The sequence below is a fragment of the Prosopis cineraria genome, unplaced genomic scaffold (assembly GCF_029017545.1).
Source record: "Prosopis cineraria cultivar Desert tree isolate PC_DT_omini unplaced genomic scaffold, ASM2901754v1 PC13, whole genome shotgun sequence".
Lineage (NCBI taxonomy): Eukaryota > Viridiplantae > Streptophyta > Magnoliopsida > Fabales > Fabaceae > Prosopis > Prosopis cineraria.
Window position 1 is genome coordinate 5,026,976 of NW_026555344.1, and position 18,661 is coordinate 5,045,636.

At 33.4% G+C, this 18,661-nt stretch overlaps 3 protein-coding genes and 1 non-coding gene across 6 annotated transcripts; 3 read left to right on the top strand and 1 right to left on the bottom strand.

The window, feature by feature from the left end:
• Positions 1 to 680: 680 nt before the first annotated feature.
• Positions 681 to 6,063, top strand: LOC129291597 (telomere repeat-binding factor 4-like). Of its 3 annotated transcripts, none has more exons than XM_054929052.1 (6): positions 681 to 997; positions 2,146 to 2,351; positions 3,170 to 3,254; positions 3,588 to 3,671; positions 5,252 to 5,544; positions 5,640 to 6,063. In XM_054929052.1, exons 1-6 carry the CDS (start codon positions 848 to 850, stop codon positions 5,650 to 5,652), a joined length of 831 nt encoding a protein of 276 aa, XP_054785027.1. In that variant the 5' UTR covers positions 681 to 847; the 3' UTR covers positions 5,653 to 6,063. The 3 variants fall into 3 exon arrangements, with proteins under 3 accessions (XP_054785027.1, XP_054785026.1, XP_054785029.1); XM_054929051.1 differs by having other exon boundaries at positions 5,252 to 5,531; XM_054929054.1 differs by lacking the exon at positions 5,640 to 6,063 and adding an exon at positions 4,737 to 5,011 and having other exon boundaries at positions 5,252 to 5,422.
• Positions 6,064 to 7,984: 1,921 nt separating this feature from the next.
• Positions 7,985 to 11,897, bottom strand: LOC129291793 (glycylpeptide N-tetradecanoyltransferase 1-like). Its single transcript, XM_054929319.1, has 2 exons — positions 11,659 to 11,897; positions 7,985 to 9,543 (listed from the first exon to the last, which is right to left on the bottom strand). The coding sequence occupies exon 2, from the start codon at positions 9,527 to 9,529 to the stop codon at positions 8,225 to 8,227; it is 1,305 nt and encodes a 434-aa protein (XP_054785294.1). The 5' UTR covers positions 9,530 to 9,543; positions 11,659 to 11,897; the 3' UTR covers positions 7,985 to 8,224.
• A 3,244-nt stretch (positions 11,898 to 15,141) lies between these two features.
• Positions 15,142 to 18,456, top strand: LOC129290845 (eukaryotic initiation factor 4A-8). Its single transcript, XM_054927890.1, has 5 exons — positions 15,142 to 15,335; positions 16,429 to 16,498; positions 16,597 to 16,703; positions 17,049 to 17,479; positions 17,664 to 18,456. The coding sequence occupies exons 2-5, from the start codon at positions 16,431 to 16,433 to the stop codon at positions 18,297 to 18,299; spliced, it is 1,242 nt and encodes a 413-aa protein (XP_054783865.1). The 5' UTR covers positions 15,142 to 15,335; positions 16,429 to 16,430; the 3' UTR covers positions 18,300 to 18,456.
• On the top strand, positions 16,061 to 16,172 carry LOC129291938 (small nucleolar RNA snoR98). Its single transcript, XR_008588829.1, has one exon. It is a non-coding gene; the product is annotated as a small nucleolar RNA snoR98 (small nucleolar RNA).
• Positions 18,457 to 18,661: the final 205 nt, after the last annotated feature.

Sequence of the window (18,661 nt, forward strand, 5' to 3'; positions counted from 1 at the left end):
CAGAGAACCAGCGTGAATAACCTATTTCATGTTTCACTTCTCCTAGTCCATAGTGTCCGTCCAGCGTGTCAATTTTTTTTCTCTTTCTGGCTTCTAATTATTTTACACTAACAAAGTTAATAAATCTGTTAACTTTTAACAGTGTTAAATGGAAAAGGACCAATGGGCTTAACAGTTAAAAATATAAGGGTTTGATTACAACAATTGAAAGTATAGGGACCTATTTCAAAACTAAGGTAAACTATAAGAACCCACAAAGGTATTTTCCCATAATGTATTAAGAGATTAAAATTAAATCCTGTACAAAATTAAAGCACTAAAAATATATTTTAATTATTTATAAACTTTAAAAATTAACATGTGAATTATATAAAAATATTTATAAATGATAATAATATTAAATTATTAAACATTAAAATATTAATAAGATATTATTAAATAAATTAATATTTTTAATTACGTGCTAGTTATAATAATCAGATGTTAGTCAATCAATTTTTTGATTTGATTTTTTACCATAAATAGTAGACTATATTAGTCTATGATTATTTATTTGTAATTTTTAAAAATTAACCAATATTAGATTTTTAAAAGATATTTATTAAAAAATTATATAAAAATATATTTCTACGAAAATCCTTTTTGGCCAAATATTTCTACACGTACCCAAGAAACAAAAATAGGTGAGAGAGACTGAAACACAGCGGGAGGGAGACAGCAGACAAGCTTTTCTGTCTCTCATTGAACCGCAGAATCTTAAACGCAACGAAGTGTTTCAGTTCCAAAGGCTGAGGTGACACAGAGGAGTGTTATCAAGGGCGCAAGAAGAGTGAAGAGGGGAGAACCAATGGGAAATCAGAAGCAGAAATGGACGGCGGAGGAAGAAGAAGCATTACTCGCCGGAATTGCGAAGCACGGTCCCGGCAAGTGGAAGAACATTCTCAAGGATCCCGAGTTTGCGCCTTTTCTCACTCATCGTTCCAACATTGACCTCAAGGTTACTTACTCTTTCACTCCCTTTTCCTTGCCTTGCCTTGACTATTCTATTAAATTTATTACTTGGCACGATTTCTTAGGGTTCCTTATTCCCTATAGCTGCTGCTGGTAAATTATTTTCCCGATAATTTTGCTTACCTGAATATATAACATGTGGGTACGGTGATTACTGAGGTGACCATGTTGGCCTGACTTGGATTGGTTAGTAGCTATATTTTTGAATCTTTTATAACTAGGTACCAAAACAATATGGCGTTGTGTTATTTCAAGTGTTATGATCCTCTTTCAAGGCGTGTTTCTATTTTTGGCGAGAACTAAGCTCTTGACCGTCAAATCAACTATTTTTTACGGTTTAATGTGAGTGCATCTAGAAATAGAAGAAAGAGTATTCTTTGGAAGATTCTAATGAGATATTCAAACTTTGAGGATCAAATTGAGTCAAAGGTTATCTTTTGAGGTTTTCATTTTGTTGATTTTCATGGTAATTTCTTTTTGTCCTTTGTACTTTTAATATGCTTACGTTTAAGTATTTTTTACTGTTGAAGAAATAATTATTGTAAAATTCATCGGCAGATTTTGTAATTTCTATTTTATGAACCACAGGGTGATGATCACTTAACAAAGACAACTTCCTTTTATGATCAGTCTTTTATGAAGAACTGCGGAAACTTACATGGATGAATTCATAGAGTGCGTATATGCAATGCGTTTTGACACTCAAACCTACGGAAGTAAGGAACAAGAAAAACAAAATAAAAGAGAACTTTAACTATCATCAAACGGAATAGGAAAGGACTTTTCCCTGTTCCTCTGTTTTTGGCTTCATTAGAGCAAGAAATGTCTATCGAAAGTCCAAGATGTGCTTACTGTGTCTCTAACTATCTTTTTCTTTTCTTTTCTTTTTCTTTTTACGCACATCCATGTGAGTCTGATATATGTGACAATTTGTTAGAGCAGTTGCAATGTCAGACGACACACTTGACATCTATGCTTTATATTATCCTATACCATCTTCTTTTTCTGTATTTGGCAAATTTAAAATTATCCTCATGGGTGTATTTTTATTTTTAATGGTTCTGAATCCTGCGCAAAGTTAAATCTGCACATATATTTCATCATTCCTTTGTTTTTATCCTTTTGACCTGCTAGGATAAATGGAGGAACTTAAGTGTTAATACTGCTGCTCAAGGTTCTAAAGACAAAGCTAGGAATCCAAAGATTAAAGCTGTTATGCCTGCTCCAGCTGCTAGTTTTCAAAATGCCACTTCTGTTACTTCAGTTCGTCAAAGTGCATCTTCTGATGCTGTCATTGATGATGCTTCTCAAAAGGCACAGGATGTGAAAAATGCTCCACGGTATACTTTTGTGTCTCTTCCTAATTTTTACTCTTGTAAGCATTTAACAAATCTTAATTATATGAATGTTGACCCGTACAATATATTGCAATACTATTTACACTTTTCATTTTCCATACAGAATAGATTTGTTGTTGGAAAATAATGGCAGCTTAAAAATCTAGTGACTCTTCTTTTTTGTTATTTTATATGTAACTAGATATTTTTTTCACCGTGTGATGCATAGCAGAAATAATAACTTAAAAGGTTTTTTGATTGAACTCATCTTTTTAACATATCAACCCTAATAAAATATGTAGAGAAATGTTGACAGAATAAAAACAAAGTCACAGAGTCCCATAAAACATGTGGAGAAAATTAAAAGAATAAAAAGATTGCCTGAGCTCAAGAGGAGCTGCAATGCTATTGGCTAGATTTTATGCTTTATGTTAATTTTTATTGGAATGAATATGGTATAAAATGACGTTATAAGCAGTGTTTATTTTCCATTTGGAGGATGTCTTATTCTGCCATAGTGATTGTTCCATTCATTAACTCTGTTCATGCTTAAAAATATTTTTCTTCTATCAAAGGTTTGTTTTAAAATAATTAAATGAATTATTCTAAAATACAAATGAACAATTTCGACGCTAAACATTTGGCAAAGACCTTATCTGGTTTCAGTTTTGGCAATCAGTTCCTTCAACTTATGATAGTGGTGTTAATTCCTTGCTGTTCTACTTAACTTGCCCTTGTGATTATTATTTTACCACTTATTTAAAATCATATCCTAAGGGATTTGTGTCTCCTCCTCCTCCTTCTTCTTTGGTTTCTGCCAGGTATAATGGAATGGTTTTTGAAGCTCTGTCAACGATAAAAGATACTAATGGTTCTGACATAAATACCATTGTTAGTTTCATTGAGGTATGGTTAAGGTCTAATAGTTGCAATAACCTTCAACATTGTACAATACTATTCCAGTCAAAGTGCTGTTTTTTTTTTTTTTTGGGTAATATCTTTATTTGGTTGTTTTATTATGTCTCATCTGACTCTGGTTAATTACTCTTGTTATGACCATTTTGATTTACATTTAGTCAAACAGTTAGGTCTGTGTTACAGCTACTTTTTTGTTTATGCGGCTGCGTGAAGTAATAGGAAGTGTTTGTTGTCCTTAATTGTTTAGTCAAAATGAGTATTATCTAGTGTGCTTTCTATGCTTGAGTTCACTAAGGGCGATGACTGAGTATAATACTGCAGAAAAGGCATGAGGTTCCTCCAAATTTCAGAAGGGCATTAAGTACGAGGTTGAGGAGGCTTGTTGCTCAAGGGAAACTTGAGAAGGTATATTATTTTGCTTTGATATTCATAAAATAAAGATATAAAATTTTCTTCTTGCAGCTTTTGAGTGTTTTTCTTTAGATTCATGACAGTAAATCTTGATGATACTTTCTTTCTTTTCTGTGATGGTTGCTTGGAATAAATCATTTTTATTTTTGGGTGAATGGAATAAATAATTTTACTTCTACACAATATAAGAAACTTCTTTGTCCTGTTCAGCTTTTATCTTTCATGAAGCTTGTTGCTTGGGGACTTGACTTTGGTGCTTGCCATACAAATAATCATTGATTCCTTTTCTTTCTTTATGGAATATGTTTTCATACTTATCCCTCTTTAATGTTATTTCGTAGATTATCCCCAAATTTTATTGGAAGTTTCTCTCGATGAATGTGCTCTAAGACATTTTTGTTTTTGGATTTCACAATTCAGAAATAATATTGACGTTGTAGTGCAATCGTTAACTAAGATGACATTACCTGATAATTCTAACATGGTAGGGGCATGTGAGGCTGACTAATTTTGCCATGTCAGTAGCTCATCGTTACAATAACATCCTGCAATGGTGCTTGGGTTTTTTATGGGATTTGCTATTTTTGTGGTGATGACCTCATGGATTCATGCAAGGTTGGGATTCTGTTTCAGGGTAGCTTCACAGTGATACATTTCCTAGAACCTCTTGCAAATAGTTGTAAAATTCAATGACAGTCAATATCAATATATCTATTTGGCAATACATATAAAATCTAGAGGAAGCTGTGCTATTCCTTAGTCATGAATGGTGTGGCTTATTTTTTAGACCCCATGCATTAATAGTGGGCCTGCATCTAGTTTTGACTAATTTTAAGAAATAAAATTTTGGTAGTTTTACAGAGAGAGAAAAGCGGTATCCTCTAACATATCTGCGTTGAAACTTAAAAGCCTCAATCTTATAAGTTCATCACTATAGTTCTTAATGATCTTTCTGTTGAGTTGAAGGATTTAGACCTATCTTGGTCACAAGTGTTTGTCCAATCTCTTAGTATATTATCTGTCTGCGAAATTTCAAAGGGTACTATTTCCTCTGCTCAGAGTGCTTATTATTGGAGGAAGGAATGTCTCAGATGCAGTTTTGTGGCAATGACTCGACAGAGGACATTAGGTGCAGGAAGGGAAAAGAAGCTACTCTTAAATTCGCCTGTTGCTAGGCTGGGAGATTCTCTATCCCCTTTCTTGTTTTCAGCAATGTTGAAATCAACAAGACTTCTGGTTATTGCTAAAGGAAACGCTTTGTTGGACCTACGGCTTACCTACACACTTCACGTGATTTACCCTTGGCCCGTTAAACAAGAGCCCACTAGCCATAGGTACAACGTGTATCTGCCACACCGCTATTCAAAATGCCTTTTGCAATAAAGTATCTATGTATTTGGCAATGCCTCTCAAGCTAGCTGCTCCACGGCTTCCATCGGGCTACTACCTAACCTCTACTATGATATAGTCTGTGCACATAAGCAAACCTATAAATAAATTCAAGTTGCTATAATCTTGAAGCTTGATTTCCTGTTTATGCGGTGCTGATTTCTCAACTCTGCCCAACTCTGCAGATACAAAATTGTTACAAGATAAAGAAGGACGCCCCATCTGGTGCAAAAACACTTCCAATGAAAGAAAAGGACATCTGGCAACATCAACCACCAGCCTCTAGTTTGGTGCCGTCTTATGAGACCTTCAAGGATGCTGCTGATACTGCAGCCTACAGACTCGCAGAAGCTGAGAACAAATCATTTCTGGCTGCTGAGGCAGTCAAGGAGGCGGAAAGACTTGCAAAATTTGCTGAAGAAGCTGATGCAGTATTACAACTAGTGAAAGAGATTTATGAACAATGTACTAATAAACAGTTCTGTCTCCATTTTAATACCCTTTTTTTTTTTTTTTTTAATTACCAATAGCTTAACACAAATAACCTCGGTTCTTGTGGATTTGTTCATGCAGGTTCGCGTGGTGAAACTTTTCTCTTGGCTTAAAGTAGGTGAAATACAAGGTCGATCATAGATTATCATTGATTTTAATTTCTGCATCGGTTTTTTACCTTGTTTTCTGATAGATTTTTCTTTTTTCCCCTTCCTGCACATTTGTTTGTTATGGTTACACCATAAGTCATGTTTATATTAGGCCAATGTATTCTGTACCATATCCGTCTAGAGTTCCACGGTGGAAGCAGTAGATAAGATCTGATTAGGGATATTTTATCGCTTGGCAAGAGGGTGTCTCAGTCGTAGTTAAGCATTTGCTATATCTTAATCGTTCAAGTTTTGTCATCCTTAACCACGCTATACTTAAGAGTACAAAGAATAGAAGTGAATCTTATGTTATTGTTTGACACATGGCAAATTATGACAGAGATCTTACAGTATCATATTCCCTCCAGATCAAAATATAAGTAGTAAAAGAGAAAAAAAATTGCATACCAATAAAGTCATCATTTTTAAAAAATATATATATTGTTTTTCTTTTTTATTCTTGGTCTTAGCTACTAATGCACTCTATGATAAGTACGAGATACGTTTTATGCTAGTATCCAGATTAACAAATACAAAGAGTAAAATGAGATTTTTTTTTAAAGTATGTATTAGGTTGTTTATATTTTGAATTAAGAGTAGTTGAGAGGAAATTATATTTTTGATCAGAGGGAGTACGTCTCATGCTCTCTTGAGACTTGTGTCTTTAGTGTGTTCAATTACTTTAACCTATAAATTCATATACGTATAATCTAATGTACTCTTGCACGAGGTTGGTTATCTCTACAATCAAACAGCTGCTAGTTAGTTCGTCTCCGGTTGTGAACTTCTAGCTTTCATGAAAGCCTTTTTCGATTTTTTGAGAGAACAAAATTAGGGATTGTTCTTTTTTAAGACTGGGGAGGCCATTTTAAGATCTGAACAAATTCTTTTGACCGTGAATTCTCCATTTTGTGGTCAATTGGGATTGATCATGTTTAAGATTGTAGTAGAAACATATTTAACCATTTGAATAAATTCTGGAGAATTTTGGAATTTGCAAGTTCATTTTATTTTATCTTGTTCTGAATTTATGAAATAGGGGAAATGTATGATTAGTTGATTCTATGAAATAATATAACAATAATAACAGCAAGAAGAATTATCTCACCGGGTGACATTAGCTGTATGGATTGTATAATATTATTGTGTTTTATCATCAACCAAACAATATTCTAAAAAAGAACAAGTTAAAAAAAAAAAATTGGAATGAGCTGGTTTTCACATTGTCCTAAAAATTGGATTGAATTGGTTGGTTCGTCCAGTTGAATCAGGAACCAGTTTAGTGTTTGGTTCTGTTTTTTTGCCCCACCAGCGGTGTCCGGTTCAAATATGAAGAAAAATCAGGGACTAAAGAATCGGTTAAAGCATGTCACATCGACCTTAAAGTGATAAAACCTGGAAAATTGGTGGTTATATCAGTTGAATTGATATCATATTTTTTTTGAAAAAGAAATTAATTCATGTTTCAAATCAATGATTTATGCATATCTACACCTAATAAGCTGTACGAAAGGAAAAAATAATCCAAGAACAATGTATTTATATATTCTAAATATATTTTTTTATAAATTATAAAATTAATATATATCTTTTCTATAAATATGATGGAGTATTAATAGACATTTTCTTATTTTTACAATAGATTATTTCTCTTTGAATTTAAATATTTATTTTTATTATTATGAATAATTAATTTTTTTTTTTGGATACAACGGAAAAAACAAGAGAAAAAACTAAACTAAATAACAGCATTATTTTTATTTTAAGCATATATTATTTATAATATATTAATTTATCCATGATCTGTGAGCCAATATCTATCTAATTCAGTGAATGATTCAATTTTCTTAACATTAATTTTTAGTCCCTAAATAGCAACACATTTGTAGTGAAGGCAAAATTTGGCTTATTATTTTTACAATTTCGAACACCAATTATATGCATTAAAGAACCCATTTTGGATCGATAAGCTCTAGGCAAGCATATTTGAAAAACAAAAGGAAAAAGAGAAGGGATCGTTGCAAAATCAAACCTCGTTCTACCCCGAAGATTGCGGACATCTGCTTCATCTTTGGGTCATAGTACTCCTGACTGTTAACTTCATTCCAATTCTGGCTTGTGCATTTCCATCGTTCTTTTTTTTTAAAAAAAAAAACCTCATTCTACATTGGGCTGAGTAACATATTTAGAGAAAGTAACCCCATTCATTCATTACATGTAAATTTTTAGCACAGAATCATGACATAAACCTTGCTCAAAAGAGTTAGACGAGAAGCATTATAACATAAAAATGACATAGCAATCAGCATGACCAAAAGAATTGATACAAGAATTGTAGTTCCTTTAGTTCTGCCAAATGAAACATCAATGACACCTCAGAATTGCCATCAAGGAATCTGCTAAATTCATTTGTTTTCAAGGAAAAGTAAAATTTAAGGTCTAAAACCATACAAGGTTCATCACCAAAGCCAAAATCCACTTTCTAATCCATTGCATACTCAAATTCCTAAGTTTAAACTATAAGAGCACAAGACCAAGCTCAGAGGGCTTCAGTGAACGCCTTACACGGTAGTTGTAAAGATAATAGTGAAGTTTCCCATCCCCTGGTCCAAACTTCAGTTCCTTCAAGAATGATTCATTTTGCATGACATCCAATGCATTGAAAACATCATAGTCCTGTCTTTTGGCCACAATGAGAGCGTCATTCATCAGCTGAAGCAACGGGGTCTTTGTCGAAACATTGTAATAGGAATAAGCTGCTTTCAGGGTTGAATAATTTTGGTTTCCAAGGATTGTAGAAGGAAGTGTGTAAAAACTGCAAAAGTCAGTGATCTCATGAGTCTCAGGACTTTCAACCAGAAAACTATCAACAACATTCTCCTTTGGAAGAAGCCAATGCTCAACATCGTTTTCATCAAAATCAGGGGCAACAACAAAATCACTTAAATATTTCCTAAGAAGCCTTGTAACTGCAGGAACATCATGGATCTCCATCTTTCTGAATCCTGGGGTGACCGTTGATTCTGGTAACTTGTAAAGCTTAATTGTTCGACTCATTGTCATCCGTGCACCAAGCCGAGAGAAGCCAACATCAATTAGCTTCTTAGGATTCAGAGATCTGTGCCAGTATTGGCAAGTTGCTATTGGTGTAGGAAGAATCACTCCAGCAGTATAGGCTGCCTGCCAGATATTCTCCAAATGCACCCTCCTGGTCACCTCCTTGATCATGACAGGAGCAAGCCTCTTTGATCTAAGCTTTTTATGAACGCACAGGAAATTTATCTCTGCCATGTTAACAACTTCATCACGAACCCGGATTCTAGCTGGCACACCCGTAATAAATGCAACCAACTTCTTGGAACTTTTGACACGGACTCCAATGTGCCAACTCCTGAAAAAACCAGGAGGTTGCAAAGCCCAGCGTAGAAATTCCTTTGAGTAGTTAAATCTGAACATGTTCTCATCATCCTCAACATAATTGTTAGAAAGAAGGTTATAAACCTCTTGGCAAGTCTCCTCAGAGTTGATGTCACAAGTAACCCATTCATAGAGATTAGGAAGGTTGTATGGCTCTTGCTTGACCTCAGATAAGGGGGTTGGAGGTTCAATTGGACCTTCTGGCAAACTAGTGTCACCTATATCCTTGAACTGCCCAACAGGTTGGGTTTCCCAAAATTTATGTCTTTTTTCAAGAGAGAGAGACTCCTGAACTTTTTGTGTTATAGTTTCCAGCGCAAGATCACTTTCAGATGGTGCATTCCCATCTGGGTTGGGGTTTTGAGTCTCTTCAGGTAATTCAGAAGATATATTGCTATCAGCCATTTCCAGAAAGCTATCTGAAAGACAATACTACTATTTTTAAAATAAAGAAAAATGATGAAATGAAGCAAAGGTTTTTACACGAGATCAAATGGTTCTGAAGGGCATAGAAAAGAAAGTCTTCCATGCTAAAAGCCAAGCCAAAATGTGTCTACTGAATCTATAATTCACCAATCAGTTGTTCCCAGTCCCACATGACTCTCTTCATTTTTAGCATCCAGTGAAGTAAGAACATCTTTCATGACAATGCAACATGTTCTAAATTACTTGAGCACACAAATTTGATTGAAGAAAGCATTTTGAGGCAATATACTCAAACAACCGAGTTTCAATCTTTAAAGAAAATAATCACCGAAGTTGAGGAATCTTGTTGATTGCACAATATCAGGAGGAATAACACAATGCAAGGAAGGTGTATCATAATGATAAATTATAATAGAAACAAAAATAATTAGGTTTTAAGACAAGTTACAAAAAATAATATCTGACAACCTGGAAATATAAAAAAATTTACAGCTTCAACCCTTAAAAATTTGCATTATTTCATAGTTAAGCCACCAAACAGATAATATCACAAGAGAATTTCAATCCCACAATAAACTAATGATGAATTTTGCTTTTGCCAATCTGGCATTGAATCATTTATACCTTTAGGATGGTCAACATCATAATATTTAAAGGATACTTCTAGGCTGTAGATTAAATTGGGAAGAACTGAAGAAGTGAAATTGTGGCTCATGGAAAAGTTGATAAAATTAGTGAACTTGGGTGTTTAGTAGCAAGATGATTCCTGTTTGCAAAGACCAATAAGGGACTTCCTCTACATGCACCTAACAAGGCTATAGAAGTTTGACGGGAGAAACTCAGGCTGTTAGAACTGTCTAACAATAACTATCATCAACTTTCATTTATACTTACAAAATGTGTCAATTGCACTCATATTAAATTCTTAAAGCTTTACTCAACCTATGTGAAACAAAGATGTTTCCATGATAACCAATTTTGGCAGCTCTTCTAGTTATTTCAGGGGGAGAGATATTGGATATATAAGCTTTTTCTTATGTGAAGACTGAGGAGTTAGGAGTTTCTATTTGGTTCCTGTGCAACTTCCATGACACATTGACCGCTAGGAAATGATAGCATGTAACAGAAGATTTAGCATTCTCTATGAAGTTGATACCTCAAGGAAGGGGGAAGGATATAGACTTTTGATAGCAAATCACACAATAAAAGAAAATTTTCACCAACTCAGAATTGTTAGCTCCTAAAAGTTAAACTAAGTGGTGAGCCAATGCGTCATCTGTTCATTTGCTGCTCTTTCTCCAATACACTATGAATGGAGATAATATTTGTCTGTGTTTACACTGTGATGAGTAATTTTCCATAGTTTGAGTCATTGGGTTGGCTAGAAGAATAGAAATACGGGGAACATTAGCACAGAATTAAGTGGAAAGGAGCTCTTTAGTGCTTGATGCAGTATTTTGGAGTTGAGAATGAAAAGCACTAAAGCTAATTCAGATGTGAAGAAATCTTGAGTTATTTCTTCCTTGGACCAAATCACCAAACAAACATCCAAACAAAGTTCGAATGAATGAATATCTTCCATCTTGTTCTGTTATTATTGTTTATACTACTAGTGTGAAAGTGTTGTGCTGCCCCTTGAAACTTACTAAAGACATTTTCGTCAACCAGATAAGGTGTTAAGGGGTCCAAATAATGTGAGAAGAACAAACAACCATGTAATTTAAGAGGATTGACCGTATTAAAGCCCCGTAATAGTCAGTCATTAGAGACAGCAACAGGCGGAAGAAGAAATGATAACCCTTCTCATTCACATAAGCTAGAACCGTGAAAGGGGACAACTTTAGACAACTCACAAATACAGCAATAACAAGTATCCAAGATCTAAGCAACAAGAGCTCGTAGAGACAACACATAGACCCCTTTCTAAAAACATGATTTGTGTAGCCCTCGGACTGTGCCAAATCCAGCACATTAAAAAACCACGAAGCTTCAGAAGCTGCAATTGTTTATACGTTATATGACCCGTATCGATTTCCTTCGTCTTGAAAGCAACCAAATGGAAGGCTGATGCAAAAAATTGAACAAGGAAATGAAGAGTTAGCTTTTACCTCGAATTGCAGTTGGTACGAAGATTAATACATTCAGAGCAAACTGAAAGAGCTTCTTCTGGCTCGAATCGGTAAGATCTAATGATCCGTAATAGCAAAGCGAGGAAAAGAGGTAGAGAGAGAAAGAGGTGGGGAATAACTTAAGCGAGGACGAAAACCTTGGAATAACCGAATCGTCAAGGACGCTGAGAAGTGCGAGCCTGCAGCTGCAAGCTGCCGGAGGGTTTCATTTTTGGTAAAATATCATCTAAGAACCCTGTAATTTTTTATTATTAAAGAAAGAACTAAAGAACCAGAAATATCATTTCACCCCACGCATGTTGAAAATAAGATTTTGGGAGAAAAGACTTCACCCTGTAGCATTTTACAAATCTTGTTTTTGATATAAATAATAAAAGCATTCGGATATTAATAAATTATCATACATATACATAATTAATAAGTAATAATAGTTTTTAGTTAAATAATAGTTTGGTTTTACCATCGTTTTTTATTAAAAAAAGTGAATATTCATTCATAAATGAATTATAGAAATTAATATATCTTCCAGTATAAATAACAAAAGAAGAAGAACAACAACAACAACAATAAAACGAAGCAAGTACAATATGTTAGAGCTATTTATATACTGATTTCGAGTGGTTTGTGTCTTTTAAGGAGAGGGGTTTCTCCATGTTTTTGTCATCGTTTGTCCTCCATTTTCCAAATATAATTATTAATATTATTGCATTAAATGAATTTATTTCAATAATAGATTTGATAAATGGTCATAGTTAGAAATGGAGAGACAGTGAAGATAAAAAAATGAAGAGACCCCTATCAATAATTATTATTAACATTAATCGTTATTATTATTATTATTATAAATATGGATGCATGAATATTTTAAATATAATCTTTAATTTATATTACATATTGGCAACAAAAGATTATAATGTATAGATTATGCTACTATAAACATAAATGTCTCAAATGCTTGTGATGTGTTATTTGATCCTCAAAATTATTATTTATAAAATATAAATAATTGTGTTTGATATAATATAAAATGTCTAAAATAAAAATAATCACAGAACCTATAATTCAACATAATTTAAATTAAAAAATAATTAAATAAAAATTGAGTATAAAAACAAAAAAAAACTTTTATATTCTTATAAAATATGTAATGGAGGATTATTCAATTAACATCGTTCGCTCTTTTTTCCTTTCACGTATCCTATATGTTTTAAGTTTTTGCTAATCCAATCAGCAACTTATAAATACTTGTCTAAGAAGCATGCCTTCTGCTGAGATATTGTTGCTTCTATATCTCTTCATACAAAGCAAAATCATTATATTGGTTGATTTTTTTTTTTCTCCTGTCACCCATAAGTAAACATTTTATTGATGATAGATCATGATATGAATGAAATAATGACCAAAATCCAAACAAACCCTAATCTAAGAACCCAACACCCAACCCAAAATTCTTGATGTAACAATTAATAAAGGAGTAGAGGGGTATTTAATCTCGCGTGTTTAATTAATCTACTCGTTTATAATCAAATTAGTACAAGTAAATTTTATTTTTTAAATTTAAAATATTAACAAGTAGAAGGTAAATAATATATAAAAGTACATATGTTTTAATTTTATTACAAACAAGTTTATTAAATATATAAAATGATACGTACAAGTTTTTCTAATAATAAGAAAAACATAATTTTTAGTCCCTATAGTTCTATTGAATTTTTCTTTTAATTTTTATAATTTTTTTAATATTTGTAGTTTTTTTTAGAGATTAAAATCACCAAAAAATATTAAGTTATAGGAACTTAAAAACAAAGGCCACTTTATTTTTTTTGTAACTATAGAGATTAAAAATATTAAAAAAAATATTATAATTAAAAATAAAATTTGATGAAATTATAGGAATTAATGATTGTGTTTTGTCAATAAAAATGTTTGGTGTCATGCCTCTCTTATCATTAACCACGTGGTACGGGTATTTTGTTCATCAATAATTGACAAAGGATTCTACTAAAAAAAATTGAGTTATACTAAAATTCTTAATATTTTAATTTTAATTATATTACATTAATGCTTATTTTGTTTCAAAAATATAATCAAGACACCCACATATGTCTACATTTTATACATATTCAACTTTCAATAGACTGTTTTGTCAGAGTAAAGCGCGAGTACATGGGATTTTTTTTTTTAACCATGGTAAAACTTTTTTTTTCGTACGGACATGATAAACTTTTAATTATTATTTTTGCCTTTTTTTCATGATGATTGTTATATATTATTTTTCTTTTGTTTTTCAAGGTATACGATTTCCCACAATCCACAACCATAAGATTAATTTCTCGAAAAAATTAAGTGCAATTTAAATGGTTGTTTTCTCCTAAAAGAATATTCTTTATATACACCTCGAGGGATTGAACAATGCATCTTAATCAAACAATTGACTCGATTTATATCAAATCTACATAATTAATATTTTCTTTTTATAGAATTAATAATAAATTAATTTATCTCACAAATTCAATGATAATTGCTATCATAATTAAAAATTAATTAGTGCATAGAATAAAATGAAATAAAAACACGATGCAATTACCAAAAAACATGATACAATTAACATTAGGTATACAGGGGAAGACAGTACAATCTTGATCGTCAAGAAAAATAAAGCATCCCTCAGTGATGGAAGCTAATTTTGTCTGTGTAAGAAGTAAAACAAAAAACATAATGCATGTTTCTTTCAGTTACACACATATACCCCCACATGAAGCATATATTTCCATAGTCATAAGATTTATTTCTTGCCCATATTTATCACGAACATATTATAACAAAACTCATTACAAAACTTCTATTTACAAGCTTCTCTGTAAGCTTGATTCGAAAAACCTTATAATAAGGTAAAATCATGTCACTAGAGAAAGAACATGCCAACAACTTGGGTTTATTTGTTGTCAAAATATTTAATATCTTATCAATAAGGGTTGGGTCTTGTAGAAAAATACTAATTTCTTATAACATGACAACATAAGATTTAAATTTTTGTTGAAAGAAATACTTATATTTATTGTTAAACCGTATCTAGAATAGGATTGTGTAAGTAGTAAAAAAAAATTATATCTTCTTTCATTTGAATAAAAATAAATATTTTTTTATTTGAGCAAAATATTAAGGCCATCATTTATAGAAAAAAAATACAAATACATAGCTAATTAATATGGAAAAATTAATATTAATTGGTAACATAATTATTTGTTAACGTTATAGAATTTTTATTAACTAAATATCAGATATTGGAAGATTGGATTTGAACAAGTCATTAACTCATGATTTGAGATGAAGCTAATTTTGAACCATACTATATTTGGCTATTTGCAGTTGTGCAAATTCATGTGTTGTGACCTAAGGAGGGTAAAGGTGGAAGCCCAGGTTAATTTAATGTGTTTTTTTGGTTTTATCTTTTCCCTCTCCAGTCTCCCTCTTAGCTACAAAAACTAAACCTAACTTCATTCGCCTCCCTCCAACTCCACGGTTCGGATCCGAGGAGTTTGGGAAACCCTAGTTTCCCCATCGAATCTGCTCTCAAGTTTCAATTCTCCCTTCTCTGCTCTTTTGTCGTCTCTCTCTATCGCTGCTGTGCCAGCGAGAATTCAACATTTTTCCAGGTAGCATTTCTTCTGAACATTTTAGTGTTATGGGCATTGTCATTTTGCCGTTTGCTTGTTATCTTACCCCCCAAAGTTTGAATATTTGTTTGAGAACTCACTTGTCTGATTAGAAATGGGTGTTTCGTCTCTGCAATATTTGGTTGGTATATTTTTTAGTTTTTTTTTTTGTGCTTTGATATTCCTCATTTGATAGTTGTGATATGTTTCTTGCTTGAAAAAAATATATTTCAAAAGATGTGATTTTTCCAAAAAAAAAAAAAGTCTTAATGGCATGCATGCTACATCTCGATAGAGTGGCATGGAAGGTTGAATTGTTATGTTGAAATTTACGCGTTGCCCCTCGATTTTAGCTTCTTGGTGACCCATTTCATAGAGGAGTTATGTTATGCTGGATCCTGGAGGTGTGGGCAAAGCTGTTTCAGACACTGAAAATTGCTGATATACGCAGACCCTTTAATATTTCACCTCCAGATATTAAAATTGCAGAAGTTTAATACTTGTACTCCTGTGCAAGTGGATTGCAAGTTTGGCTCTTTTGCTATATACTTCTCATGAAAATTTCGATAAATGAATATATTGACCTAGAGATGTGTATGGACATCTTATTTTGGGGTGACCCTTTATTTCTGGCTGTCTGTGGACCCCCTTCATGAATTAGATCTGCTAAACCTTGGAGGAATGGGCAAAACAGTGTCTAACACTGACAGTTAATGTTCGTGATTGCTGATATCTGTTGGCCCTTTAAAATTTTACCTCCAGATACTATCTATGCAGAAGTTTAATGCTTGTACTCCTTACTAGGTGGATTGCAAGTTTGGCTCTTTTGTTACATATTTTATCATCATCAACTTATAATTTTGTCATGAGAACTTGTATTATCTTTACAAAGATGACTTACCATTTCAAAGCCTACTTTTTTAGTATGTTCTAGTCTGTTATAACTTTTAACCATTTTATCCTTCTCTTCCCCAAGTATCTATCTAATTCTAGCTATGAGGAGACACTTCTAGTTTTTAATAGGTGCCAACTTGTTACATTTGCAATCACAGAAAGTTTCTGGAAACATTCCTTTACATTTTCCTCATTACAGTTATGGCAGGTTTGGCTCCGGAAGGAACTCAATTTGATGCTCGTCAATATGATGCTAAAATGAATGAATTGTGAGTTAGTGTACTTCATATTCTAATTTTGGTATGCTTTAATTCATTGTTCTTTTGCCTTTTCTGGGATTTTGATTTATGGCTACACAATTGCTTAGGCTTTCTGCTGATGGACAAGACTTTTTCACCAACTATGATGAGGTTTATGATACTTTTGATGCAATGGGATTACAAGAAAATCTTTTGAGAGGCATCTATGCTTATGGTAATTTTTTTTTTTTTGCCTCTGCAGTTATCTTGAAATTATTTACACTTGCATGTTCTCATCTATACTGTTGAAATGTTCCCTCACTGCAGCCTTAGTGATGTTAAGCAGAGGCCATGGAATATTATTTTCCCAACTACATATGCTTGGATTGTGCGTTTATTTGTTCAGCTTGTTTCGCTCTATGTTTCTATGTTTTCCTGTTTTTTTTTTGGATGCTGCATATGGCGTTTGGATGAGTGTCAGTGATGTATTTTTCTAGAAAAAGATATTTTTTGTTCTTCTAGAATGTTGCTTAACTCTTTTACCAGATCATGTGTGTAATTTCTGATTCTTGTCCTGAAGGTTTTGAGAGGCCTTCTGCAATCCAACAGAGGGGAATTGTTCCTTTTTGCAAGGGTCTTGATGTCATTCAACAGGCTCAGTCTGGAACTGGCAAGACAGCAACATTCTGCTCAGGAATTTTGCAGCAACTTGATTATGGTTTAGTTCAGTGCCAGGCTTTGGTTTTAGCGCCAACAAGGGAGCTAGCACAGCAGATTGAGAAGGTTATGCGAGCTCTTGGTGATTACCTTGGTGTTAAGGTTCACGCTTGTGTAGGTGGCACAAGTGTTCGTGAAGATCAGCGCATTCTCCAAGCTGGTGTTCATGTCGTTGTTGGAACTCCTGGTCGTGTGTTTGACATGCTGCGGAGGCAGTCACTTCATCCAGATTACATAAAGATGTTTGTTTTGGATGAGGCTGATGAAATGCTTTCTCGAGGTTTCAAGGACCAGGTTTGTCAATTTTTCTTCATTCTCACTTGTTTGTCTTAACTCACCTGGCATCTTTTTCTTGATTTTCATATACATACTGGATATCATCATCTCAATTTGCATCCATAATCACCAGCACTCTTTGAATTTTGTAAGGTTAGAGATTTAATTTCATTCTTGACTAACATTTTAATTAGTATTGCAGATCTATGACATCTTCCAGCTACTGCCAGGCAAGATTCAGGTCGGAGTATTCTCTGCTACAATGCCTCCAGAAGCTCTTGATATTACCAGGAAGTTCATGAACAAGCCTGTGAGAATCTTGGTAAAGCGCGATGAGCTGACCCTTGAAGGTATCAAGCAATTTTATGTCAATGTTGATAAGGAGGAGTGGAAGCTAGAGACGCTATGTGATCTTTATGAAACACTGGCCATCACCCAGAGTGTCATTTTTGTCAACACAAGGCGCAAGGTGGACTGGCTCACTGATAAGATGCGAAGCAACGACCACACTGTATCGGCGACCCACGGTGACATGGACCAAAACACTCGGGATATTATCATGCGTGAATTTCGATCTGGTTCTTCTAGAGTTCTGATCACTACTGATCTCCTGGCTCGTGGTATTGACGTGCAGCAAGTATCTCTTGTCATCAACTATGATCTGCCAACCCAGCCTGAAAATTATCTTCATCGAATTGGTCGGAGTGGACGATTTGGAAGGAAAGGTGTAGCTATAAATTTTGTGACATTGGATGATTCAAGAATGCTGTCTGACATTCAGAAGTTCTATAACGTAACCATAGAGGAGTTGCCATCAAATGTTGCAGATCTGCTCTGATGAGTTAGCATTTTTGTTTTTTGGTTTTTAAAAGCTCTTCAGGGTTTTACTTTTTTGACTAGTATTATTATCTTAAGATTCTTTTTACACTGTTAGAGTTGAAATTCAAGGACATCTGACCGCATTCTTTTAATGATCTCAGAAATTTCTTAAAGCAGAGTTTGTTTTCTTCTCCGTTCTTCCTTCCCTTGGTATAATGAAACATTAGAAGCTCTACTAAGTAGTTCTAGGGGCATGCCTGCCATTCTAATTGTAAATGCAGAAATCTTAAGGTTTTCTCGTTTTTTTTTTTAAATTTTTATTGCAATATTTGGAGGAACACTAACATGCCAATCAGATCTAAAATTTTCCAGTGAGTGATG